Source organism: Taudactylus pleione, unplaced genomic scaffold (genome assembly GCF_031769625.1).
Source record: "Taudactylus pleione unplaced genomic scaffold, aTauple2 ptg000707l, whole genome shotgun sequence".
In the NCBI taxonomy this organism is placed as follows: domain Eukaryota; kingdom Metazoa; phylum Chordata; class Amphibia; order Anura; family Myobatrachidae; genus Taudactylus; species Taudactylus pleione.
Genome location: NW_028285109.1, coordinates 17,027,543 through 17,055,457, shown reverse-complemented (window position 1 = coordinate 17,055,457; position 27,915 = coordinate 17,027,543). Strand labels below are relative to the sequence as shown.

Here is a 27,915-nt window from a genome sequence, read left to right as displayed (position 1 = left end):
CAATGTATGAGGCAGCCCGGCCCCGGTGTGTGCTGTGGATGGACCCCGCTGTCTCCTCCTCCGGGTCCTCTCCGTTCCATCCCTGTGTGTGCAGCAGCCGGCAGGGCTCCGGGAGCAGAGATGCCGCTGTACGAGGGCCTGGGCAGCGGGGGCGAGAAGACTGCAGTGGTTATCGATATAGGAGAGGCCTTCACCAAGTGAGTACCGGGGACGGGCAGACGTGCTGGCTAGGATATGGGCTGTCAGCCGGGGAGCGGGGCACATGGGCCTTGCAGCTGGTGTTTCGGGGTATTATGGAACTGTCACTTTACATAAAGCCTTATGGACATCTATCTATCTTATATCTATTTGTGATGGTGCAGATTCTGCATGGAACACACTGCCTTGATTGAACCCAATGGTCAACAAGCAAATTGCCTGAAGATAATCCGTAACCCAGTGATAGCAACACCCACCGCCTGCAGCCCCCCAGCTCCTGCCTGCTTTATTGTCAGATGTGTCTGTTATAGTTTGTAACACTCATGTATAATGTCTGATTAAATGTATTGTTCTAACTTATTACTGAGATAGTGTTCAGCATTTTGAAGGTTAGAGGGAAGCTTAGGTGGCCCCTGCTGTGAGTTATGTTGCTCATACAGAAATCTGCAGCAGGTTTACTCTAAAGCCGGGTACACACTAGACGACACATCGGGCAGTGTGTACTTGCTATGTCGCTGACGATGCGGGCCGTGTACGCACTTGCCGATGCCAGGACCGAGGTTGGTACACACTAGACATCGTCTATTGTGTACCGACCTTAAATCTACAGCTCATGGTGTCAGCAGTTGTGGGCATCCAGCCACACAGCTGTAATCATGAGAGCTATAACTGGCGTCGCCCTTAATGCCATGTGTATAATAGGCACCTTTACTGGTAAAATTTCAGAACATGGGACACACTAAACGATGTGTGTACCCAGCGATGTGAAGGGCGACAGGCCGACATATCGGGTGGCTGGTACACATTAGACGATCCAGGGCCCAACCACCTGATATGTTGGGACCAGCCACATCCTGCTGCATGGTGCCATCAGTCCCATTGTCAGATTGAGCTGCATGTATGTTGATTTATCCCCTTAATACAATAGCTTTTAATAATTGAGATTTTTTAATTAATTAATTTTGTTTTTTTTTGCTATTCTTGTTAATGGAACAGCTTTTATATGGCAGAGTTCTTAAAACATTGACTAAAGCAACATTGCTGAATTAATGACAATCCCTATTGAATTGTAACTGAGACTTTTTTTTTATTTTAAAGGTGCGGGTTTGCTGGTGAAACTGGACCAAGATGCATTATCAGTAGTGAAATACGTAAACCTGGCATGTCGAAGGTAATTTTATCATTAGTAGTCACTGGTAGAATAGTAGAACAGTGCAGTAGGTTAGTTACATAAAAAAAGTCTGGATATTATTGGTGCCTCGTCTGATATACATTGTTTTCTATGTCGGCACATTATGCATTGCATCTGCTCCTGAGATGTAGTGCAGGGACTTTAGCAAAATTACAACATTGTCACCATGCTATGGGGATTTCTTTCACTGTTACATGTATATGAACTTTTTGAAATATTCTGCTCCTAGGTGAGTAGTCTCCAGGCTGGCACAACATTTGTCAGGGTAGATAGAGGTTGCTGAACATTCTCTCCCAATGGATCCTGACATTGCCTTAATGGTTCCTATGATGACTTGTTTGTTCAGTATGGGTTGGGCAGAATTCTCTATTAATAAGGAAGGTAGAGAATAAAGGTTCATTGCTATTTACCATATAGCCTAAAGGTGTGTACACACCTACAGATATATCTGTTCAATCTGTCTGGTGGGAAGGAAAATCTGGTCCGTTTTCCAGTGTTTGGTACCAAATTTCTATAGTACAAGATGTTCCATCCCACCAGACGGATTGGACAGATATATCTATAGGTGTGTACGCAGCATAACCTTCTTTTACCAAATCAAATACCCCATTTGAAGAGGGGTACAGAAGACCTAATGGAATAATACAGATGTATTAAAAAGTGGGATCCCCTATTATATGATCTTTACTACCTCTTATCCCTAGTTCTTTCCTTGTAGCTTTTATAGGTGACATAATTGTGGATCAATGGGTGTATTATTTGTTCTGGTTAGCTACAGTATGTTATCTTATTTGTTATTGTTAGTTATATTAGCTATTTATAGTATTCTTCATACTTTGACTACTATTACTGTTTAAAAATGTGTTACCTTTTTTGTTTCAAATGATATAACTGACTTTTTAATTCAGAGTATAGTTTCTTGTACTCTAATATAGGGCAGTATCCACTTCGCAACAATATTTTTCGAGGGTGGAAAACAGGGATATTTTGCCAATAATCCCATTTTATCACCATTTGTTTCGGGTGAACAGGTGGGATAATTTGCCCAAAAACACATAGGCCCGTAAACTTATCAGGAACCTGTGTGTGTTCGCCTTTGCGCTGGCAAAAAAATTGCACTTTTCAGGGGATCATTTTTCAGGACACATTCGATAGCCCGGTGGGATCCATTAGCGCCCGAACAATGTTCAGGGCTAATTGGATACCGCCCATAGTAATCAACTCCAGTCCTCATGTGCCCCCAACAGGTCATGTTTTTAGGATTTCTATCTATGAAAATTACTAACCCAGCATAATAGATTAATTTACCTGTTCATGATTAAAGAAATCCAGAAAACATGATCTGTTGGGAGTACTTGAGGACTGTAGTTGAGAACCACTGCTCTAGAATAAAAACCTTTGCAATGCATTGATGTGTTTTGCTATTTTCTTTTGTATTGTTGCCGAAATACTATATTGTGTTACTTGACAACCGGATAATATGTTGTTAGAAAAAATGCGAAAAAAGCCTGGATGAAAAATGTTTCTTTGCAGAATATGATCTTCTGCATTTAGTTTACTGCAACAATAAACAGTCAAACTCTGGTATTACATCCCTATATTTTTCTGTAGTCACTTCACTTTTCATAGTATTTTAATGGGTCCATATCACTGATTTTACAGTAACCTATCCCACAATTTACAACTTAAAGGGGGGGCTTCAATTTGGCTGCAACGGAACGGCACATCGCATCCACTGGCATCACAAGTTTACGCTCCCATCCTATAGAGGTGCACAGGGAAACTTGCATTCTCGGCACTATCATAACTGGCATATATGTGCGCAGCTAAGCATCGCGGAGATGCTAAGCGAAACACATCACCAGTTATTTAATTCCCCCCAAAAAGTGTACCAGATACAAGGGGAATTGTATTAAACCTTAGAGCGAGTGCAGAGGTTTCCCATAGCAACCAGCAGCTTCTAGCTATAATTTATTTAGCACAGTCTATAATATGACAGTTATACGTTGATTGGTTGCTATGGGCAATTTCTTCACTATCTCTCTCCAAGGTTTTATTCATCTCCCAGCACTTTCAACTGTATAATGTTATATAGTTACAACAAGAGTGTAGTAGTTCATTTTCTAGTAAAGCATATGGTAGAGAATACTGTTTACATTCCGGATATGTCTAATGATATAAGGAAAATTTTGATTTATTTAATCTGTTTATATGTTTTACATGCTAGAGAAAACTGATTAATACCACACCCCACTGTAGTCACTTGAAAATTGCGGTGTGTTTTCGCCTATTTTGCAGGGATTTTTGTTTGTTTTTCCTTAATTTTATACCAGTTTTACCTGAAAAGCATACCATATGGAGTTGACTGTATTTAGCTTATCTTAGGTTTGTTGTACAGGTTGCGTCTCCCATATCTATAATGCTTAGGACCAGTTGTATTTTGGATATCAGATTTTTCCGTAGTTTGGAATATTTGCATACCATAATAAGAGATCTTGGGAATGGGACCCAAATCTAAACACAGAATGCATTTGTTTCATATACATCCTATACACGCAGCCTGCAGTTCATTTTATACAATACTTTTAATCAATTTATGCCTTAAACAAAGTTTGTGTACATTGAACCATTAGAAATCAAAGGTTTCACTATTTCATTCATTCTAAAAAAAAAAATCTATTTCCGAATATTCCGTATTTTGTAATATTTTTATATGGGAGACTCCACCTGTACCTTGTACATGTTTTGTTTTCTATTGACAAAGTAACTACAACTCCTAAATTACTGTAACCTGCATCAATTTATTGTCTAATTTTGTTTTTCTCTTCACAGCCAATAAAAGTGGTTCAGTACCAGATAAACACTGAAGAACTGTATTCATATCTGGTGGAGTTCATCCACATGCTGTATTTCAGGTAAGGTGCAATGCTGCCTATACAGTGCACTGTATCACTATGTGGAATGAAGATCATAAAACTCCTGGCGTGGTGGTAGTTTGCGGTGGTGGTGGTGGTTTGCGGTGGTGGTGGTGTCACAGGAGGCCCCGGCGTGTGCTGCGGGTGGGTTCGGAAGATGTTGCGCGGGCTGCAGGTGTCGTGAAGGGTCCGGCGACTGACGTATGGTTTTAAACACTGGTAAATGGACAAAAACGCTTGTTCAAATTGGTTAAATTTCTTTCATTTAAACCAATTTGTCAGAATGTCCATTTTTGTCTGTTTTCCAGTGTTTGTAAACAAATGGTCGTTTGTCATTTTTATTCCAACCAGACAGATATCTGACAGATAATTGTATAGTGTATGCCCAACATTACTGAGATTAAGGGTAATGTGCAGCCCGAGTGAAGAGTAGAGGTCTGCCCAATTTTGACCCTCTAGTGTATCAGGTTGCCCATCAGTGCTCTATCACCACTAGCTTGTAGCCTTACTGGGTGTTAAGACTCTTTTAAAGTGCATATAGTCAACTTTTTATTTTAATTTTTTTTAACAAATGTCCATTTACATTATATATTTGTAATACACTGGTGAATAATTCAGCACCAGCCACTTAACTCAGGTGACCTGTCGCCACCAGTGCCTTCACAGCTAATAGTGATAATAGGAATGTAGTGCGACACTCAGGCAAAATAAGAGCACTTGCAAGCAGTGTTTCAACTTCAACATTTCAGCGCTTGATTCATAGCGTGCTGTCATCAGGAATAAAAAAACATAATACAACACTCACCTTAAATAGCCTAAAGAAACCCATGTATGTGTACAGCCACGTGGGGAGTGGGACTTCTGAGCCGCCGTGCATCGCAGAAGAGTGATGTCACCATGTTTGTGCCACCAGCGTCAGGCTGTGATGCAGAATCCCATCACCATGGAAACTGTAAACAAATAATCCTATCTATTGTGTACATACCAAGCAACGTTACATCATTACAGCCTACAAGCCAAATGGCCGGCGCATAAATGACTGCAAGCATACTAAATAAATACATGTGATCTGGAATAAAGTGCAATATTAATCATCATTGCCCATACTTGAGGAGAGCTATATAAGAACAACTATCCTCATTACAAGAAACAAATTAAACCTAAACTATTGTTAGCCCATACGGAGTAAGGGTATTCTCCTTCTGTGGATACGATATTTAATAGTAGCCAAGCTATGGCCTGCTTGGCAAAAGTGAGTTGAAATTAAATGATATTTGCCTATTCGGTTGCTACCCTTACACCAGAGTTCACCCAAAAATGCAATCCTCAGTTTCTGTATACTTGATTCATAATTGTTTTTTATTAAAAAGTAAAAAATCTTACATATTACATGCAGAGTGGCCTATATGGGCTAGATGTCAGTAACCATATCCCTCCCCTACAGGAGTATGAGGTCTTTAAAAGCAAGTTAGCCGACTTTCGGTCACTTTTGCATTATCACCCAATGCGTTTTGTCAAATATCAACTTCTTCAGGGGTGTTTAATATCTGAACAGATATTCCCAATGGATATTTCAATTCTTTATCTGGCCACCGCTGGATTAAATAAGTCACCACTCCAGGATATACTTAATTTGCAATGAGTGCTTCATTCATTCCTGAGGCAATAAATGGTTTTGAATAAGTATTTCCCAGATGTATCCAGTGAGGATGCCAATTCACACCATGTGTGCAATAATGACCATTCACGTGTGTACATGTGAAATGTAATTATTGTCATAATGTCGACTTTAGGGTTAGGCTGTGGAACGGGAGGGTTAGACCATGGGGGGAGGTTAGGGTTAGGCGATGGGGAGGGAGGTTAGGATAGATGTACTCACCAGAACGATGACTCTGCTGGCAGGGGCACTCACATGACCGCTTGGCATCAGAACACGCCGTTACAGCCACCAGGAGCAGGAAAGTCACAGCTGGCCAGCCAGGAATATGTGGACATTCTAACGTGCCGACATTTCATCAGTGCACGGCCTACCACACCTGGAAAATAATGGTCTGATTAATGTGAACATTGAGAGCCTCAAATCAGAATCTCTCATTCTTTTGTTAGTGCTTCTGGCAGTTATACCTGGAGCGTTGGGGGCATCTTTAGATAGTAATGTCCTTTTTACACGTGCCACCAGTATGACAAATTCAGGTGGACGGGGGTGCCAGAGGGCATGTGTTGCCAAGTAATGTATTATAGGCATCAGTGTAGTTAAAAGGATTTTCAGATGTTCCATCCCCATCAAAAGTGTTCTATGTCTGCTTTAGACAGTATTTCCTGAACTGCAGATTGAACACCTGGTATATGTCACAAGATATTACTTTCAGGTACAAGTTTATATTCCTAACATATAATCTGTAGCGTCAGACCAATGCTTTCTTTCTGCCTTATAAAACTCCTCGCACATTGAAGTATGTTTTCATCCTTTTGTTCTTCTTTACAGACATCTGTTGGTGAATCCGCGGGACCGCCGCGTCGTCATATTAGAATCTGTGCTCTCACCCTCTCACTTCAGGGAGACTTTGACACGAGTTCTGTTTAAGTATTTTGAGGTACCAGCATCTGTGGGATAAGGGTGTCTTAAGTTATTGGGGGTGATTAAATTGTTTTACACGCCAGCTATCTTTCTACTTCAGGGTCCATAGGGTATCCACAGGATACCTTGGGTATAGGTGTGACGTCAGTCGCAGGGCACCAAAGAGTTAAGCTTTCAGCCTCCCAGGATGCACTAGGTCCCCCTCCTATACCCCGCCCCCGGGCCAAGGCACCTCAGTTTAGTTTGGTGCCCGGCCGGCGTCGGGTGCACCTGTCGGAGTGGGGGCTAGAAGAGCCCCTGAAGCTTTCTTCAGTGCAGCTGTGGCTGCACATCTGGATGTACAGCATGGACAGTCAGTCCTGACGTCCATGCTGTCTTCCCTACACCCCCGCCGGTACCAGAACGCCGGTACCGATCCGGGGATGCTGGTGAGCATCTGGGGTCACAGCTAGCGGTGACCCCAGATGTTCCGGACCATGGCCGGATCCAAGGGGGACAAAGGTAAGCAGCGGGGTCCCGCGGTGGGTCCCCGCTGGTCACATGGTCCTAAGTCCCCAGGCAGGGGGCTCCCTGGGGACTGGCTGCAGCGTGGAGCCAGGTACTGAACCTGCGCTTTCCACTACCCCCTGGGACAGCGGACCGCAGCAGAGCGGTAGCGCTGCGGCGTCCCAGGGGTTAAATGCATGCCAGGGGAGCGCGCCTTCCCTGTCTCACAGCCGGCGCCTCCCCCGCTGCACACAGCCCTCTCTGCACTGTGCTGACTGGTCCTGTGTCAGCGCTCCTCCCCCAGGCCAGCTTCTCTCTGCTCCTCGGCGGCCATCTTCTCTGCAACGCATGGTGAACGCTGCTGGAAGTCTGGAAGGAAGCATCGTGGTCTGGGTCCCCCCGCATACCTCTCCTCCGCTGTGGCTCAGGTCTGTGTATGCAGCGCTGTGTCCTACCAGGCCCTGTGTCTGTGTGTAGTTGAGTGATCAGCGCTGTTAGTGCAGGAATTGTTATTTCTCTGCATTGTATGTGACTGTGCTAGCGCTGCCTGTAACTTTTCTTCTCTAAACTGTCAGCTTTATTACTGTCCCTGTTCTTTCTGCTAAAGCCCTTGCGGTGCGGTGCTGCAGGGTGGTCTCTCGCCTATTTAATACTTAATTGGTGAGAGAGGTCACATACGTGGTGCCATCATGTCTGAAAGTGATTTTCCCCTCCGGCTACAGTGTACCACGTGCAAAGTACCGTTAGCGGAGGGGGAGGGTAGCGCGGAGGGCCTTTGCCGGCAGTGTTTGTCCATGGCGCGGCCTAATAACGGGTACAGCACCGGTACAGGAGCCGCCCTGGGCTTGTTTCGCTCAGGCGTTAACAGCTTTAGTGGGCCAGCTAGCTCCGCAGCCCGCGTTTACTCCGATGGGTTTGTCCCAGCAGTCTGTGGTGTCGTCACCCATGCAGGGGTTCCCACGACAATTGGTGGTACCCCACAGTCTCCCTATTTCCCCGCTCCCGGGTTCTCAGGAGCCAGCGTGGGTTAACTCCCTGACGAGTTCTGTACAGCACTTGTCGGATGTGTTGCAAGGGGATTCTGTGATGCGGCCTCATAAAAGGCCGGTGGCGTCTCTGTCTGCTCCTTATGAGGATGACGAAGGGACGTCTGATGATGGGGAGATTCTGGATCCTTACGATCAGGAATCTCTCCATACTAAGGACGCTGATGCTAAGTCCAAAGTATATATTCCTGGACTTATTCGGGCGGTCCGCACAGCCTTGGTGATTGAGGACGAAGTTCCCCCAGCGGCTAAATCTAAGTATGCCTTTTTCAAAGATGTGAAAGGCGATGCCACAGTCTTTCCTCTTTCGGGTCAGTTGGTGGACCATTTAGAGGAGGCGTGGAAACAACCTGGCAAAAGATACCAGCCGCAGAGACGCCTGGCGGTGGCTTATCCGTTCGCGGATAATTATTTTGCTAAGTGGGAATCCCCTCCACAGGTGGATTCTCACGTGACCCGTCTTGTCCGTAGTGCCACATTGCCGATGCCATCCATATCCTCCCTTAAGGATGCTACGGACCGCAAGGTAGAAATCTGCCTGAAGTCCGCTTATTCCCTTGCAGGGGGGGCAGCACGGCCGGCTATGGCCATTTGCTGGGTTGCCAGAGTGATGGAGCGCTGGGCGGATTCATTAGAGGCTTCTTTTGAATCCGACTGTCCGGCCGAACAGGCGGAGTTGATTGGCAATCTCCGTGATTCGGCCACCTACATCAACGAGGCGGCTCTAGACATTAGTACTCTGGTGTCTAGAATTTCTTCAGCAGCGGTAGCTGCTCGTCGCACCTTGTGGCTGCGATCCTGGAAGGCGGACGCAGATTCCAAGAAAGGTCTGGAAGCGTTGCCGTTTACCGGAGAAGTTCTCTTCGGTCCGGATCTGGATAAGATTGTGGCCACGCTGGCGGCAGCCAAATCTGCTTGTCTCCCGTCGGCCGCTGCTCCTTCTGGTTCTGGACCATCGTCCTTTCGGTCATCTAGGGCCCAGGGCAGGCCCAAACCACAGTCGTTTCCTCGACAGGCTGGCCCTAAGAAATCGGTCAAGCCCCGGAAACAGGCATGGAGTACCAGATGTCCGGCCCCCAAGCCAGATGACAAGCCTGCGGCCTGACGGTCCGGGTCTCCTCTTGGGGATCCCAGGGTGGGAGGCCGCCTGCTGCAGTTCTCCCGGTGTTGGTCGTTCACTACGACAGACACTTGGGTTCTGGAGGTGGTCTCCCACGGGTACGCCCTCTCCTTCCGGCACAGACCCCCGGCTCGATTCTTCACCACGGGTCTACCATCAGACCGGAACAAGGCTACGGAGCTGCGTAAGGTATTGCACACTATGCTCCAGGCTGGAGTTATAGTGCCTGTTCCATTCTCCCAGAGGGGCCAGGGTTTCTATTCAAATCTATTTTTGGTACAGAAACCCAATGGGTCATATCGTCCGATTCTCAACCTCAAAGCACTCAACAAGTCTTTGCGGGTCCCGAAGTTTCGGATGGAGACCCTACGGTCCATCATTCTGGCGCTGGAACCTGGGGACTACATGGTGTCATTGGACATACAGGACGCTTACCTGCATGTCCCTATTCTTTTGCGCCATCAAGAGTTCCTTCGGTTTGCAATCCGCAGCGACCACTTCCAGTTTCGGGCGTTACCTTTTGGCCTGGCGACAGCACCACGTGTTTTCACCAAGGTGATGGCGGTCATGGCGGCTTCTCTGCGGCTGCAAGGAGTCCGCATGTTGCTGTACTTGGACGACCTGTTATTGGTGGCAGGATCTCCAGAGCTCCTGTTACACCACTTGGACCTGACCATTGCACTGCTGCAACGGCACGGCTGGCTAATCAACTGGCAGAAGTCCACTCTAATCCCGTCTCGGAGGATTCTGCATCTTGGAGCCTTATTGGACTCGGGACAGCAAAGGATCTTCGTGACGGAGGACAAGATCTCTGCTTTGCAGTCAAGGGTGCGCAGTTGTCTGCACAGCCGCCGGGTGTCCTTACACTCGGCGATGAGGTTACTGGGCTCCATGGTGTCTGTGTTCGACATGGTGGAATACGCCCAGTTTCACTCCAGACCTCTGCAGCACCTGATCCTGTCCAAGTGGAACGGGCTGCCTCAGTCTCTGAAGTTCCAGACGATTGGGCTCACCCCGGACGTTCGCCTGTCCCTTGCGTGGTGGTTAAAGACGACCCACCTCAACAAGGGACGTCCGTTCTGGGTTCCAAATTGGGTCCTGTTGACAACGGACGCCAGTCTTCGGGGCTGGGGAGCAGTTTCGGGTCCACACTTGTTCCAGGGCAGGTGGACGCCGACAGAAGCGGAGCTTCCAATAAATATCTTGGAACTCCGTGCGGTCTTCAATGCTCTCCTGCAGGCACATCGGTTTCTCCAGGGTCACCCGGTGCAGGTCCAGTCGGACAACGCTACCACCGTGGCCTACATAAACAGGCAAGGAGGAACTCGCAGTCGGGCGGCTCTCGTAGAGGTCTCTCTGATCCTGGTTTGGGCGGAGCGCAATCTTCCGGCCATATCAGCGGTCTTCATCCCGGGAGTGCTAAATTGGGAGGCGGACTTTCTAAGTCGCCAGGACGTTCATCCAGGGTTGCACCCGGACGTTTTCAACTACTGGTGGACAGGTGGGGTCTTCCAGAAATCGACCTCATGGCGTCCCGGCACAACAACAAGTTGCCGGTGTACGGGTCTCTCACAAGAGACGAAGGGGCGTCTCTGGTGGATGCTCTGTCCGTCCGGTGGACGTTCCGGTTCGCATACCTGTTCCCTCCGGTCTCCCTTCTTCCACGGGTAATCCGGAAATTCAAACAGGAAGGAGGGACGCTCCTGTTGATAGCTCCCGCGTGGCCCAGACGGCACTGGTTCTCAGACCTTCAGGGTCTGTCCGTGGACAGTCCTCTGCGGTTGCCGCTACGACCAGACCTTCTGTCTCAGGGTCCTTGCCTTCACCCGGACCTGACTCGGCTGTCTTTGACGGCGTGGCTGTTGAGACGGCCATGCTGAGGTCCCGGGGGTTTTCCAGCTCTGTGGTGCGTACCATGTTACGAGCTCGGAAACCGTCTTCCGCGAGGATATACCATCGCGTGTGGCATACGTTCTTCCAGTGGTGTCGACCGAGAGGTTATGCACCGCGGGAGTTTCGTCTGTCTCGGATTCTCGCCTTCCTGCAAGCGGGACTAGATCATGGGCTTCGCCTTGCTTCTTTGAAGGTACAGGTTTCGGCCCTATCTGTCTGGTTTCACCGTAGGATTGCTACAATCCCGGATGTGCGCACCTTTATGCAAGGTGTTCTCCGTATTCAGCCGCCCTTTGTTCCACCTGTGGCGCCTTGGGATTTGGCTGTGGTCCTGAGGGCTCTCCAAGGACCGCCGTTTGAACCACTGGGCTCAGTGGATATTAAATGGCTAACAGCTAAGACTGTTTTCCTTCTGGCCATTGCTTCGGCCAGACGTGTTTCTGAGTTAGGGGCTTTTTCTTGTAGACCCCCTTTCTTGGTTTTTCATGGGAACAGGGCAGTGCTCCGCACTCGGCCCGAGTTTCTTCCCAAAGTTGTTTCCCAGTTTCATGTTAACGAGGAAATAGTTGTTCCGGCCTTTAACTCACCGGGTCTTTCCGTGGGTGAGGCCTCTTTGGATGTTGTGCGGGCCTTAAGGACTTATGTTGACCGCACTTCTTCGTTTAGGAAGTCGGACGCTTTGTTTGTCCTCTATGGCTTCCGTAAAAAGGGTTGGCCTGCTTCAAAGCAAACTTTGGCAGCCTGGATCCGTATGGCTATTTCTGAAGCTTATCTTCATGAAGGCCTACCGGTCCCTCCTTCTCTGAAGGCTCATTCCACTAGGTCTGTGGGTCCTTCGTGGGCAGCTTGACGTGGTGCCTCGGCAGTTCAGATCTGCAAGGCTGCTACGTGGTCTTCTGTCCATACCTTCGTGAGGTATTACAGGTTTGACACCTTCACCTCTCAGGATGCTTCCTTCGGGCGGCGGATTCTCCTTTCTGCACAGGAGCGTCCCCACCCTTAAAGGATACTCTTTTGGGACATCCCCAAGGTATCCTGTGGATACCCTATGGACCCTGAAGTAGAAAATATGAGATATGGTAAGAACTTACCCTTGTTATCTCTATTTCTACGAAGTCCATAGGGTTCCACAGGACTCCCGCCCTGTCGCACCTGTGCTGCAGATGGGCTTTGCTCTGGTCACCGGTTTTCCGTCTCCCTCTGGTGAGAATGTGATTCTTGTATGTGTCCAGATCTTTGTTCTCTCTCTTCCTTCTCCTCCTCCGGCCTATGGCTTGGTAACTAACTGAGATGCCTTGGCCCGGGGGCGGGGTATAGGAGGGGGACCTAGTGCATCCTGGGAGGCTGAAAGCTTAACTCTTTGGTGCCCTGCGACTGACGTCACACCTATACCCAAGGTATCCTGTGGAACCCTATGGACTTCGTAGAAATAGAGATAACAAGGGTAAGTTCTTACCATATCTCATATTTTTTATTTTTATTTTAATTGTCGCTCCATTCGGTTGCATTAGCCGCCGGCGTCCGCATTTTCTGCTTTTACCCTCAGGAGGGTGCGAGGAAAAATGTGCGATTAAAACCCATGGTTAGAGCACCCTAACTAGGACTTTAGACAGGATTAGTCATTTTACACAGCTAAACCCGGTCTAAAAGGGCATGAAGACCGTGATAATTTAATGGGCACCCAGATTAATTGAATGCAACACTGGGAGCTCATTAATTATTGCCGCACACACAGCAATTGAATCGCCCCCACTAAGTTATAAAAAATATCTTGTAGGGATGAGGGGCGCATAATTGTATCATTGAAGAAAAGTGTAGGAATCTGATGATGTTTCTAAACCTGTTTGATGGAATGGTTACACCACTTTATATAGTATTGCACATTTTTTACCTAGATCAGAGGTCCCCAAACTCCGTCCTCAAGCCACCCTAACAGTCCAGGTTTTAAGGCTATCCATGCTTGACCACAGGTAAGTTAATTAGTACCTCAGTCAATTTGATTTAACCACTTGTGCTCAACCATGGATATCTCTAAAACCCGAACTGTTGGGGATCCTTGAGAACCGCATTTAAGAACCGTATTTAGAAACCGCTGACCTAGCTTAAGGGAAAAAAAATATATATTTTATTTGTAGGTACTTTTAAATTGAAAAAAATTAAAAATAAAAAAAAATTTCCTGCATTCTTCAGAAAATAGACTTTATTATTTTTTTCTTCTATAGTTTTTATCTACTCCTAAAACAGGATTTCCTACCTTTTTCTGTTCTGATGTGTGCTTGGACTGAAAATCATGAAACATGACTGCAAAACAGGCATTTTACAAAAGTGATGTTTTCATTGTCTCTTTACCTGTATTATGTCCAAATTTTACTTAATAACATGACAAGATGAAAAAAAATTGTGGCATTACGAGTATGTTGTAGAAATAAGGACCTTCCTAACAAGTTCAGGGAAAACGTCCATTCCTCCTCTTGTATTTAATATGTAAATATGTCAGAGGAAAATGGATTAATTGGTGTCAAGGGTGTGCTGCACAAATATAGGCTTTATGATGTTTACAAGCATGATTAGTGAGTGGTTATAAAACTTTTATTTATTTTTCTTGTACAACTTTCTGCTACCACTTAGCTAGGTGAGGCTTTTTGTTTGCTATACATGCACCACACAGAGCATATTAAGTAATTGTTACACATGGTACTAGTTCTATGAGAATAAAATAGTACTGGTTCTCACCTAAACTGCTGAATGTCTGGCCAGGTATCTACCTTATCTACAAAGTAGGTGGAACAGTTGAGTCTGGTGGTACAATATCCAGGCATGTGTGTTAACCACTTAGATAGTGGGGTGTTTATAGCAGCGCTCTGTTCGTCCTTAACTTGTGATTGGGAACAGCTGAGTAGTCCAGTTTCGCGTAGGTGTCAGATAGATAAATTAAGTTTGTACTTCAGCTCTACACCTGTATGATTGTTTTGATGTGGGAAATAAATCAATGCAAGAGTGGTTGAAATTAATAATTTGTAAAAATTAGAGACTCAGTGCTCCTTAATGCCTATATAGTGATCCGGATAATGAAATCCGTGGATACAGAAGTACCCTAAAGGCTTGTGCACAATTTAAGATGCATCAAATGGTGCATACACACGTAGAGATCTGTCAGCGATACGATATCACTGACAGATAATTATGCACCCTCCTTGGTGTGCTGGGTGATTGATATCAATTACCCAGCGCACCACATACATACCGTCGACTATAGCGACCCGCAATCAACTCGATATCGAGCAAGTTGACCGGCATGCGCGGCCAATAGACGATATCGCTGGTCGAAGGTAAGTTGGTAGGGACCATTTAAAAGTACGATTTGATAGATAACGATATATCGTTATCATTCAAATCGTCCTTTTACATCGCTACGTGTGTACGCACCATAAGATGCTAGAATACGATGTCTTTAATGGGTTGGGTATGTCATCCCGGCTGTCTGAATCCGGACAGCTGCAACCCGACTGCCAGAATCTCAATACTAAAAGGTAAGCCTCCTACCGCTAACCCCTAACCTTACCTTCCCGGTGCCTAGCACTAACCTTCCCCCTAGTGTCTATCCCTGAACTTACCCTCCCCCTAGTGCCTAACCACTAAACCTAACCCCCGATACTTAGTTTTCTGAAAGTACGGAATTACGTATGCCGACAGTCGGTATACTGGAGCCGGGATTCCGGCGCCGGTAATTAGACCGCCTGCATCCCATATAGCGGGATGATGACTACATCCCTTCTGAAACACTTCCGTGGGTTTTAAACCTCTGTTACTCTCAGCTTTTTCATTCAGGTAGCTTAAAAAAAAAAAAGTAACAAACCACTGGATAGGTTCAGAGACTCATACTATGTTCTGCCTATGTATGGTAGAGAGGTAGAATTAGTTACTGTAAAGTTTTCCCTCCGTGTCCCCAGACATAGAGCATGTGTGTTTGGGTTCTTTGAATGATCCAACTGTTTGTTACAGGAGGTGGTCACCATCCCGGCGGTCGGGATGCCGACGCTCAGAATCCTGGTGCCGGAATCCCGACTGCAGTCAGCATCCTGGCTCCAGATTCCCGACCGTCGGCATCCCCACGGCAAATGTTAGGGTTAGGCTGCGGGAGGGGAAGGTTAAGGTTAGGCTGCGGGAAAGGTTGCTTAGGGGTTAGGCTACTTACCTTCAGCCGTTGGGATTCTTACTGTCTGGATGCCACTGTTTGTATTCTGACTGCAGGCATCCCGACCGCCGGGATCCCGTACCCAACCCGTTATAACAGAACAACATATTAACACATGCCTTAACAAAATACAAATAACAATTAGTGTTTCCCTTCTTTGTACTTTCAGAAGAGATACGCAAAAGAGCTCTAGTTATCAATCGGGTTGAGGTAGTCTTAACCAGACACAGGAAAATAAGCATTTTTATCAACTGTTAAATGTACTAGAGGTTTTTGTGAAGACTTATGCACTGTACATAAAAACTTATAGGTGTGACAACTCTTATGCTGCGTACACACTAAACTGTGTACCCAGCGCGATGTGTTGGGTGCCGGCATCGGCAAGTGCGTACACACTTGCTGATGCTGGGAGCAACGGTGTGACAGCATGGCCCCCGCTGACTATAACGCCCATCGGACCTGCATGCAGGTCCAACAGGCGATGTCGCTGATGATGCGCGGGAGCGCGTATAGTTAGCGACAATGCGGGTACACACTACCCGATGTGGACGATATGTCTTCTGAGCTGCTGGATCAGACGACATATCGTCTAGTGTGTACCGGGCTTGAAATAAATCCTTTGAGAACATTGTAGCAATGAGAATAGGGTGCCCAGATTGTATAATGAAATTGACTATTAATTAATGTAATGACAGTGGGTATGAAAAGTATTGGGATGGAGAATTGGAGAGAAAGAGAAGGGGGGGGTGTTAGTTGAGAGAGAGAGAGAGAAAAATTAAAAGCCAGTCAATGCTGGGCATTACAGCTAGTACTATATTAAGTATGCCGGGTTAGAGGCCGCAGGTAGCCCCATATTTAATCTGGTAACAAGGCTGATGCATAGTGGAACGTACCGAAGGGACATCGCTAACTAGGTTTTTGTTTCTGTACAGGTTCCGTCTGTGCTGTTTGCCCCAGGTCATCTGATGTCTCTGCTGACCCTCGGCATTAATTCGGCGATTGTCTTGGACTGTGGATATCGAGAGAGTCTAGTTCTACCTGTATCCTCTTCTGTAATATACAGGCATATATTATAGATATGTGAGAATATACATCTGAAAACCAGCTACCTGCTGGACAGTAGAGTAGTTTTTTTTTTTCCATCATATAATTTTTATTGGCATACCAAAAACAGACGTAGATAACAAAAGAGCAGTCACAAAGTAAAGTTAGGTCACCTGTTAAAAGTGGAATAACTTACAAACAAGCGTTGATAGGTTCCCATAGTGCTCCCCCATGTCTAGACATCTTTAGGGGCGTACCTTGAATATTTCCCGAAAATTCCAGTTTTTTTGGCGATACTTACCTTTCCGCCGGCTCCTGTTTTCGTTGATTTCTAATTGAATACGGGGATAAAGCGGGCACGCGCCCAATACTTTATCCCCAGAAAACCTCCAAATACCCCCCTAAATGTCTTACTTTGTTTTTTTCTGTTAACTTCTTTTTAATACTGTGTCCCAGGTCCCTCATAATATATTAAGAAAAAGTATTGTTTATCATGCAATTTTTTTTTCCTTAACACCTGTTAGATATATGAGGGTATTCCAATTCTCAGCTGCTGGGAGTCTCTTCCCTTGGGTGGGAAAGCCATTCACAAGTAAGAGTTCACATTTTAAGCTATGCCTTTATACCATGACTGTCTGAGTCTAGTCTTAGTATAAATCATTCCTAAAAGTATAACTATACATACAAAGGCATGCCCCAACTTGAAAGACTGTGGGATCCGACGTGGTACTAGGACAGCATTGAGACACGAGCACATACATGTGCAGATGCTGTGTTGGTGGGATTGGTAGTCCTTTTGTGCCAGTACATGCTGCAATTTCCTGCCAGTTAGATTTAAAATGACTTAAGTCACCTTAGTGTCATTGGTCCTATCCCTGGTGTACTGGTACCCCAAAGGGTACTCTCTGATGTTCAAGGGTTGTTCTGTAATGCTGGGACAGGATGGGACATCCAGGTGGTAATTAGATACTCCATCCCTGAGGAATTGCAGTGTACTCTTACTATTATTGCTACATATGTATTACTTTTATTGATTGTGACATTGTTATTAAAATTGTTTGTATCTTTGTTCTACAAGCGCTACATTTGTTCTTTTTTATACATGGTAATTAGATACGTAGGGAAAGCCTAGGGATCTCTAGCCCCATTACATCACCGTAAGACCCTGATAGCAGAATAAGTCTATCACTGTATACCTTTAAAAGAAAACATGTGGACTATATTTTTAGTATCAGTTAAATTTTTCAGAAATTGTGATACATGGGAAATGTATTTGTACAAATTATTCTATTCTTGTGCCATAAGCAAGTTTAAAAAAAATGACACATTTATTGCTATTATCTATGGTGGCACCTAAACATTTTCTATAATAGAATTTGTATTCATTACAAATATATATTGTTTTGTAATTGTTAGGGGTACAAAAATGCATGTGGGCGGCAAAGGGGGTACCCAGGTGAAAAATGATTGAGGACCATTGATCTAGACCACAGGTTCTCAAACTGGGTCCTCAGGACCCCAAACAGTGCATGTTTTCCAGGTGTCCTTACATAATCGCAGGTGAAATAATTAGCACCACCTGTGGATATTTTAAAATGTGTCAGTGAGTAATGAGTACAGCTGTGCACCTGCTGGGTGACCTGCAAAACATGACCTGTGTGGGGTCCTGAGGACCGAGTTTGAGAACCACTGGTATAGACAGTCACAATAAATACTCAGTAGTGTCTTTAGTTCCATTTTTCTCTCATGAACACCTACCAGCTGGACATGTTATATTTTGTACCTTGATCATTCATCTATTAGTAATTTGCAGACTTTCAGACTTGTGTAGGCAAGTACATATTGGAAAACCAGTTATGTTTTTATCACCAAATAGGTGCTTATTTAATAGCATGGTAAGACAGATATGCAGGAACACATAGCAGCCAATAAAAGATTGACTTTCATTAGTCTTGCTGCCCTACAGTCATCAAAGCTAACAGTTGATTGGCTGATACAAGTTACACTAACACCTATTAGGCATGCTCTTATATAAGGTAGTTTAGGTGTATTGGCACTTAAGGGTTATATTTCACGTTTCCTCTAATTACCCTTCTGTGTTCAGAGAGCTGGAAGCTCAGCTGCTGGAACAATGCACAGCCAACACAGGGACAACCAAGGACCAGAGCCTCCCGTCTGTGATGAGTAAGATTCATTTTCTGTGTGCTTGTTGCTTTCCCTATCAGCCATGTCTATAACGCAGTGCTGTGCATGGTGTGTGTTCACAGGGTTCTCATGTATTTTATTGCATATATTCTGCAGGCAGTGTGCCAGAAGACATAGTGGAAGACATTAAAGGTATGGTGGGCCTATCATCTGATGATGATGATACTTCATGCTTAAATATTAAAACTAACAATTACAATTAAGTTTATAGGAGCACATATGGGGATTACTGATGGGAAGTACATCACAAATCTATCTAAAATACCTTGAAACTAAGGGTGTATACTATTACGGGTGCAGGGTGTGCGGTGCACATGGGCACACACCGCACAGCCTGCATCCATATATAGTTATACTTACCTCGCCGCAGTCTCCAAAGTGCTGCTCTGCAACGTCGGGCCAGCACTGCAAGCTGCAAAATCACAAGGAAAATGGCGGTGACTTGCTCATGCACAATAGAGATGACTCCGGGAGTAAGGCACAGGCGCCGTTTTCCCAGAGACCCGTGCATATGCAGTAGACTCTAGCACCAAGCTAAAATCTACAGCGCTGCCAGCGAGGAGGGGTCACGTGCTGAGTCTGCACATATGTGTAAATGTTACTTGTAGATCTCCTCTGTGAGGTAACTTGTAGTATATATTTCATGCTCTTTAAGCATGAGAGAGTAATTTTTTTTGGGGGGGGGGGGGGAATCACCTGTGGGACATTTTCCTGACTGAGTCCCTGTATTTTGCTGTTGTAGTGTGCATCTGTTTCGTTAGTGACCTGCAGCGGGGACTCAAAATCCAGGCTGCCAAATTTAACATTGATGGCACCTCTGAGGTAGGATCTCTCTGTGCTCCTCTTGTTGTTACTGAAGATGTTTTACTCGCAGTTTCTGACTCCAAGCTTTGGTCCTTTGTAGCGTCCTGAACCTCCTCCTGATGTGGATTACCCGCTAGATGGACAGAAGATTTTGCATGTGAAGGGAGCTATCAGGTCTGATTTTATTTTTAGAATAGCGGTGGTTTTCAGATATGTTTGATGCATAATGCCCCTATATACCCCTTAGATAGAGTCCTGATTAGAAAGGTCTGTACCTTTTTATACAATACAGCTGTGGGATCTATTGAGGCTCAGGGTTTTCTTGAAAAGGTTTTTATTCCCATATTTCAAATCACTGTGCCTGAAATATACAGATGAAAGATGCATTTTCTCCCTCTACACATCCCTTGGCATTCGCCTCTTTATTAAATTGTTTTGTCTCTGCAGTCTGCATGAAAATCATCCATCAAAGGGACATAACCTCTGCATCAATCAGCCATTCAGTTTAATTGAATTGATTTTTATTTTTCAACTTTCATTGTGATTTATTAATTTGTTAGGAGCCTTTTGTGACCTCTAGGGTGTGAATAGGAGTCGCCTGGTTGTCTCCTCCACTATCTACTCCCAACATGAGATTTACTTTATCCCTGTTGGAAAGGGTTTACCACAGCTTGTCCTGTGTTTCTCCCAATTGGGGCAGTACTTGCACTTAGTGGCTGCACATTGTGCCACATTATAAATCTGGGTGGTACATCATTAATGTGTTTTTTTGGGGGGGCAAAACATCATTATTACTACATATCGGGTGATCACTATATTTTTATGTTGGTCAGAATCCAATTAACCTACCAGTATGTTTTTGGATTGAGGGAGGAAACAGGAAAGCATACAAACTCCACACAGTTGTGAGCCTTCGTGCAAATCAAACCCAAGACCTCAGTGCTGTGAGGCAGTGATGCTGACCATTATTCCAATCGTGCTGCCGACTCGTGACCAGGTCATCACAAATGTTCACAGCAGTACAGATTGTATTAGGAGATGTGTGCTGATACTGTGGGAAGCAATGACCTAGTATTGTGGTTGTGTAAGTGAGGACAGAGCAGTGTCACGATGTGGGAAGCAATGACCTAGTGTGCTGATACTGTGGGAAGCAATGACCTAGTGTGCTGATACTGTGGGAAGCAATGACCTAGTACTGTGGGAAGCAATGACCTAGTGTGCTGATACTGTGGGAAGCAATGACCTAGTGTGCTGATACTGTGGGAAGCAATGACCTAGTGTGCTGATACTGTGGGAAGCAATGACCTAGTGTGCTGATACTGTGGGAAGCAATGACCTAGTGTGCTGATACTGTGGGAAGCAATGACCTAGTGTGCTGATACTGTGGGAAGCAATGACCTAGTGTGCTGATACTGTGGGAAGCAATGACCTAGTGTGCTGATACTGTGGGAAGCAATGACCTAGTGTGCTGATACTGTGGGAAGCAATGACCTAGTACTTACTAGTGGGAGTGAGGACAGGGCAGTGTCACAATGTGGGAATTGGGCCGAGCAGGAAATCTCCTACAGAGATAGACAGCAGAAGGAGCAGGGCACTTTTGTAAGGCATGCATTTTGTAAATGAAAAGTAAGTTTATTGAGATTACTTGTAAAGCAATACATTGTGTTAGGGCTACATGATCTGTCCTTATCATCCCCAGGGACTCCGTTGTAGAAATTCTGTTCCAGCAGGACAACGAAGAGAAGTCTATTGCTACATTGATACTGGATTCGCTTGTACAGGTAACACAACTACACATCGCTGAAGAATGGAGCAGCTGCTTATTAGCCAAGTGTTTGTACCTTTTTTATGCATAACGTCACAGTTGCAAAAGATCCGAGAACATACACTACAGGTCAGAAGTTTTAGAACACTCTCTCATATTTTCCACTTGTATACAACTCTCCCCCCCCCCTCCCCATATCATCTAAAGGCACTTGGAAAGTGGAGGTAACGCAGATAGAAAGAAGCCTGGCAGACCCAAAGTCACAACAGAACCAGAAGACAAGTTTCTGAGAATCAACAGCTTATGTCATAGGTGGCTATGGACAATGGCTTCAAGAGCAGCTTAATCATGTTCAGTTTCATCTGTGGAGAGAAGACTTCGAACTTGTTACAGGTGGAGTAGCAGTAAAAAAGAAGCTATTGCTATGATGGCAATATAAAAGTGGCTTGCCTGGGCCATGAAGCCCTGCCAGTGGACTACTAAAGACCGGAGGAAGGTCTTCTGGGCAGATGAATCAAAATGTGAAATCTTTGGTTCACCACAAAGGGCTTTTACATGCCATTGAGTAGGTGAAAGGATGGTTCCTCAACATGTGACCCCAACTGTAAAACATGAAAAAAGGAAGTGTGATGCTATGTGGCTCTTTTGCTGGATCCTGAGTCTGCGACTTGCACAGAGTAACTGGCTTCCCCAGCACTTTGCAGCACTATGCAATACCCTCTGGTTTATACCTAGTTGGTTAAGGGTTCATCCTACAGCAAGATAATGACCCAAAACATGCCACCAGACTATGTCAGGTCTACCTTAGGGGATAAGAACAAGATGGTAGGCTTCAAATTGTGGAATTGCCAGGACAGTCTCGCATTAGAGACTTAGGGCCGGATTCAATTAGACGCAATAAGCCCCGTTTTCGCGATAATTTCTATATTGCGCAATTCATTTATCGCATGTGCGATAATTGCATAGACCGAAACCGGCGATAAGTTTTCACCATCTCAGGGTACGTGAAAAAAAATAATGCAAAATCCCTATTTTTTGTTAAAAATTTGGGGATGTGTTTGGTCCAAAATTGCATGTCAATTTTAGGTTGAAAAAAATTAAAGTAGTGGAAAATAGGTTTAAAGTAGTGGGGCTGGTATTTTGGGGGGCTTTATAGATGCGATAGGTGTTTAAACATTGCAGTGGCTGCAGCAGTTGTATTTATAATATTTTTACAAGTGCACTTTATAGACCCAAAAATATACTTGCACCCATTTTAATGCACCCTCAATTTACATCCAGCAGTTATTTTCTCCAAGAATGATTGCTTTCTATCAATTTTTAACACTTATGCAAATATGCATATAACAGCCAATTGGCACAATTTAAGAACCCAAAATACTTTTATTATGGCCATTAATAAGAGTGGGTGCGAAGAGCAACTTCTCCACTAGTTCGCTTCTCCAATCAGCTTCTATCATTCATTTTATAGAATGTACATGATAAAAGCTAGCTAGAAGCTGGTTGCTATGGTCGACCCTTTCACTTGTCGTCTTCATTCTTTGGAAGGTTTAATACATCTTCCCCTTAAAGCCCAACAAGCTGGTTTGTTATTAACATAAGAGTTAAAGCAAAACTACTGTACCTAAAGTGCGACACATTTGTGGGAACTTCTGCAACACTGTTGGGAAGAACTCCCTGAACAATATGTGATTTTCATAGCTGTAAGATTCCCACGGGTGTGTGTGACGCTTAGATCTGCAAAAGATGGCTACTTTGAATCAGAATTTTAGATCAACAAATTTGTAAAAATCAAATGGTTCTATGATTTATTTATTTTTTATCTACAAGTGGTTATTTGTTCAATTCTTTCATTTAAGAGTACATTGAGATATTACACTGCATACATTTCAATAAAAACTGGAAAAATTGGGATGTTCTAAAACCTTGGACCGGTAGTGTATATGTACAGTGTTGGCAGCAACAAGAGCCGGTCATTCATCCAAGAATCCCCAAATGCAGAATTGTTTGATGCATGTTTCCCATATAAATTAAGACTATTTCCTGCAATTCATAGAGAAATTTAACTTTTTTTTTGTTCATAGTCACTCTACTTTTGTAAAATAGCACTTTATTTCATTCACTTCACAGGGTCTTTTATACTATAGTTATTACTGATCCCACCTTTCTGTATGTCAGTGTCCTATAGATACCAGGAAACAGCTGGCTGAGAACATAGTAGTTATCGGTGGCACAGCAATGCTGCCGGGATTCCTTCACCGGTTATTGGCAGAAATCCGATACTTGGTCGAAAAGCCAAAATATAAAGAGACTCTCGCCACCAAGACCTTCAAGGTTCACACCCCTCCTGCAAAACCGAACTGTGTGGCCTGGCTGGGAGGTAATGTATAAATGTATTTTCCTTTTTAGTTCATCTGTCTCAAGTCTTTCTAATAAAAGTCCATCAGACAGTGGATGTTATCTTCATAATGGATGAGGAGAGAATCACTGAATCTGACCATTGCCCTTTCATAATACCAGCAAATTGCTGTCAAGCTACCAGATCTTTGTGGCTGTGATAATTTGTATTTAGGCAAATCTATTACACTGGCCACACAAGGAGAACTGAGGTTAGACAATTTGATTGTTTTTGTCAGAATTTCCTAACTTTGGTCCTCAAGTGCCCCAACAGCTGATGTTTTCTGGGTACAGCCTGTGCGAACAGATGCAATATTATCTGATCCAAACAAATAGATTTAGTCCCCTCTGCATGATACAGTTATTTAAATCTTCAAAACATGATATATAGGGGTTACTTGAGGAACAGAATTGGGAATCCTGGTTTATGACAATGCTTTTGGTCCAAATGACCAAGATGCTTTGAGACTGATCAGATTACTTGCAATCGCTGGGAAAGTCCGGTCGCACAGTGAGCGTTATTTATTTATACATGCTGTTATCAGCTGACCACATTAACTGGGCTTTCGCTGATCTGGTAGTTCATCCGGATATGGATATATGTGGCCGCCATTTTACAGAAAGCGAAGGATGTCCAATCCTTTATTACAAGGCTGATTTCAACAATTGTTAGCTATACACAGTTGCCAATGTTATTTTGTGGACTGAATCAGTAAAGCCGCGTACACACTGGCCGATATAATGAACGATATCGTTCGTTATATCGACCAGTGTGTATGCCGTCAATGACCAGCGATGCACGCTCCCGCTGGTTGTTGACGACATTGTTCATAGCCCGAACCTGCAGTCCAACCTGATGATATTGTCAGGTTGTGCAGGTTCGAGGATAAGGGAGATTGCCGGCGCTGAACGATATCGTTCAGTGTGTGTGCTCACCACTGCCGGGAAAACGCTAAACGATATAGCTCAGTGAGGATAACATTGCACTGGTTCTTGGGTAATTGCCTCCCTATGAATAATGGTTCTGCTGCTAAAAATGGCCCTCTACTGTGCACGGGCAACTGTTGCTCTCTTACAAATTTTCAACACAGGGGCTAGGAATGAAATGGAGAACATTATAGCATATAACAAAGAGAGCAGATACTGACAACACCAGTACAAATGGAAGAAAAGGCATTTGTGGACTTCCTAAGACTCCATTTTCTTTAGGAATTTCTGGACTGAACCAATATACCTGCCTTCATTGTGTGTATGTGACTGGTACGCTATTTAAATTTCTTAAGCACCCAGAAAGGAGATGTTCAGTCTCTTAATTCTACATCAGTAAGCCCAAAAGCATTAAAAAGTCCAGAGGTTCACAAACTTTCTTGAATCACTGAACCCTGGAGTATCAGCATTTTCTTCACCGCACCCCTGGGCTAAAAGTTTCTTATTGAGAAATTCACTCAAAATTATTAAATTAAGTATATTGTGCTGATCCGTCATCTTTAAGTTCAGTAATGTGGTGTGGACAGGGTTTTGCTTCGTTTTGTCCTCCTGTTTTATAACTGGCAGCTACTAGCAAAGTTTTTGCCTATGACACTGACCATAAATAATTTGATTGGGTCCTGGACACCCCACCCGTGGCACCCCTCCAAGCGCTCTCTGGGACCCAGTTTGTGAACTACTGCATTAGTGTGAACCTACAGAAACTTTGACTTTTAACCACATTGTATTTTTCTTTTTCCGTTTTAGGAGCAATATTTGGAGCTCTACAGGATATCCTTGGGAGTCGTTCTGTGTCTAAAGAATATTATAACCAGACTGGCCGCATTCCCGACTGGTGCTGTCTTAACAACCCGCCCCTGGAAATCATGTTTGATATAGGAAAGTCTGCTCCTCCAATGATGAAAAGAGCCTTTTCTACTGAGAAGTGACACGACAAGCCCATAAAACTCTACCTTACTGTATTTCCAGCTTGGCGAACGACTCTAAATATATGTTAAGAAAAAAAAAAAAGTAATATTTATTATAACATCGAAAGCTGGAGAAGCCTATGTTTCTCTGTATTAAATATTTTGCCTTGTTTACACAGCACAAATCTAGCTTACAGATTGCCTCCTGACTATCACAAAATGTCAAACTTTGAGAAACTGGCTCAGAGGGTTGCTTGAACACATGTAACTTTGTGTGAGTTGTGTAGAGGGGTGATAATCTTACCTAGAGAGGGAAGATGGTGATTGGGAATTGGATGAGGCTTGTTGTAGGAGCGAGGGAATGCCACAGAAAGCATGGCTTCTGTCCTGTAGCTGGGAATGGGAGTTGGGAATGAGTGTGGAACACAGAGGTCAGGGTGAGAGAGTTACTTGGGAGATATTTGAGACCAGGGAATAGATTAATGTTATCCTGCAAAAAACTGCATTAACATACATGTATTGGGCTTTAAATGGGACCAGAAGTGTAAATTGGGATAAGGATTCAGAAAATTTACATTTTATTATTTACCTTGTGTGGGAAAAAACAAAGATTGTATGCTGCAACTACTAGAATATGGATGGGAAAGAAACTGTTATATGTTTGTTTTTTAAATTTATATCCACCAGTAGATAAGATGATTGTGCGTTCTGGTGTGTATAAAGCACTTACTAACACGGTCTTAAATACATGCATTTGGCTAAAGTAGAATCCAACCAACTTTAAATTATCTTGGCTTTACCTTCTACCTAACTCTTAACTCATTCGCATGCAGAGCATGGTGGCAAGTCAGCTTGTCTCACTACTAATACTTTGTACAATAAACCCACACTAATAGTCAAATTCAATTAACTCAATGGTTTACATACATATCCAATGTTTGGGGATCTGCGCATGTGCAGAATGGGTCCTGTGTGATTGCTAGCAGTCCCCCTTTAGCTGCAGCATGATTGACTTGCTGGGACATTTACGGGGTGGAGGCCAGGACCATTCTAAAAAACGGGGGCGCATCACCTTTGTTATTGTAGGTGGGCTGAGCCCACGGTATGCGTTATAGGATGCAGACCTCCTGGACTCGGCTGACTAGTTCTGCCGGTCAGTCTTCGTAAGATTCAACTTGCGTAAACTGGCCGAGGGTGGCGGCAATTGTGACCGATGGTTGAGATGGTGATCCGTTGCTGTGTCTTCATGCGTAGCACTCTGATTGCGGATGCGTGCAGGAGATAGATGCCTCCTGCTGCATGTTAGTTGTTCTGTATTGCACTTCCCTGCGACTTTGCAATACTGTCCACCTCTGCATCAGGCCTAAAGTAAGTATGGGAGTCTGGGAGAGGGATACTGGGTGGGTGCGGTATGTAGTGACTGGAGGGAGGGGGGGTTGGGACGGATGGAGAAGTGACCGAGCAAGGGGTTCAGAACAGCAGAAGGGGTGTAGCCAGACAGACTGTGAGGCATATGCCAGCTCAAATAAATACACAACAGTAGTTATATATAATATAATATAATGACAGTTTAGGCCACACATCTACACACACACATTTATTTACTTCAATAAAAACAATGTTTTCACCTAAAACTGGTGTGTGTGGATTCTTCCCTCCTATGCCTTGGATGGGTAAGTGACTGAATTTTTATTATGAATCTTGCACCGCTAAAAATATGTAACAAGGGTTTTAAGTGCTGCCCTTTATCCAGCATAAAATAAATAAGAAAAGTATCAAAATAGTGTAAAATTCCATAGGACTCAAAGTTACCATGTGCTAAAAGTACATGTGTACCAGAAAATGAGTAATGCGCTCATTGCAGGTGAATCACTTTTTTCCAATAGGTGAGAATGACCTTCAAACAATTTCCAAGCTGCCAAAAGCCATCAGGAATGTGATAGAGCTAGGATAGCTATCATCACGCCACAACTGCAAGCAGTGTAGCAGAATCGTTCTGGAAATGTTGATACAATACAATCGTATTCTCCTTTTATATTCCTAGAACAGAGAAATTGCATTGCAGAATGCAAGTCAGCGTAGCCAGGGTCCTCTAACATTTCCCCACCGAGTTAGGTGCATTAATCAAAGGCGTAAATACCATATCAAAGGAATGACCTCCTACCACTTTAATACCCCTTCC

At 44.4% G+C, this 27,915-nt stretch overlaps 1 protein-coding gene across 2 annotated transcripts; it reads left to right on the top strand.

The window, feature by feature from the left end:
• Nucleotides 1-27,367, top strand: ACTR10 (actin related protein 10). 2 transcript variants are annotated; one of them, XM_088456517.1, is made up of 13 exons: nucleotides 1-197; nucleotides 1,297-1,369; nucleotides 4,223-4,305; nucleotides 6,791-6,899; nucleotides 16,556-16,663; nucleotides 17,192-17,259; nucleotides 18,772-18,851; nucleotides 18,969-19,004; nucleotides 19,615-19,694; nucleotides 19,777-19,850; nucleotides 21,376-21,457; nucleotides 23,620-23,821; nucleotides 25,573-27,367. In XM_088456517.1, exons 1-13 carry the CDS (start codon nucleotides 7-9, stop codon nucleotides 25,752-25,754), a joined length of 1,368 nt encoding a protein of 455 aa, XP_088312643.1. In that variant the 5' UTR covers nucleotides 1-6; the 3' UTR covers nucleotides 25,755-27,367. The 2 variants fall into 2 exon arrangements, with proteins under 2 accessions (XP_088312643.1, XP_088312644.1); XM_088456518.1 differs by lacking the exon at nucleotides 1-197 and adding an exon at nucleotides 248-288.
• Nucleotides 27,368-27,915: the final 548 nt, after the last annotated feature.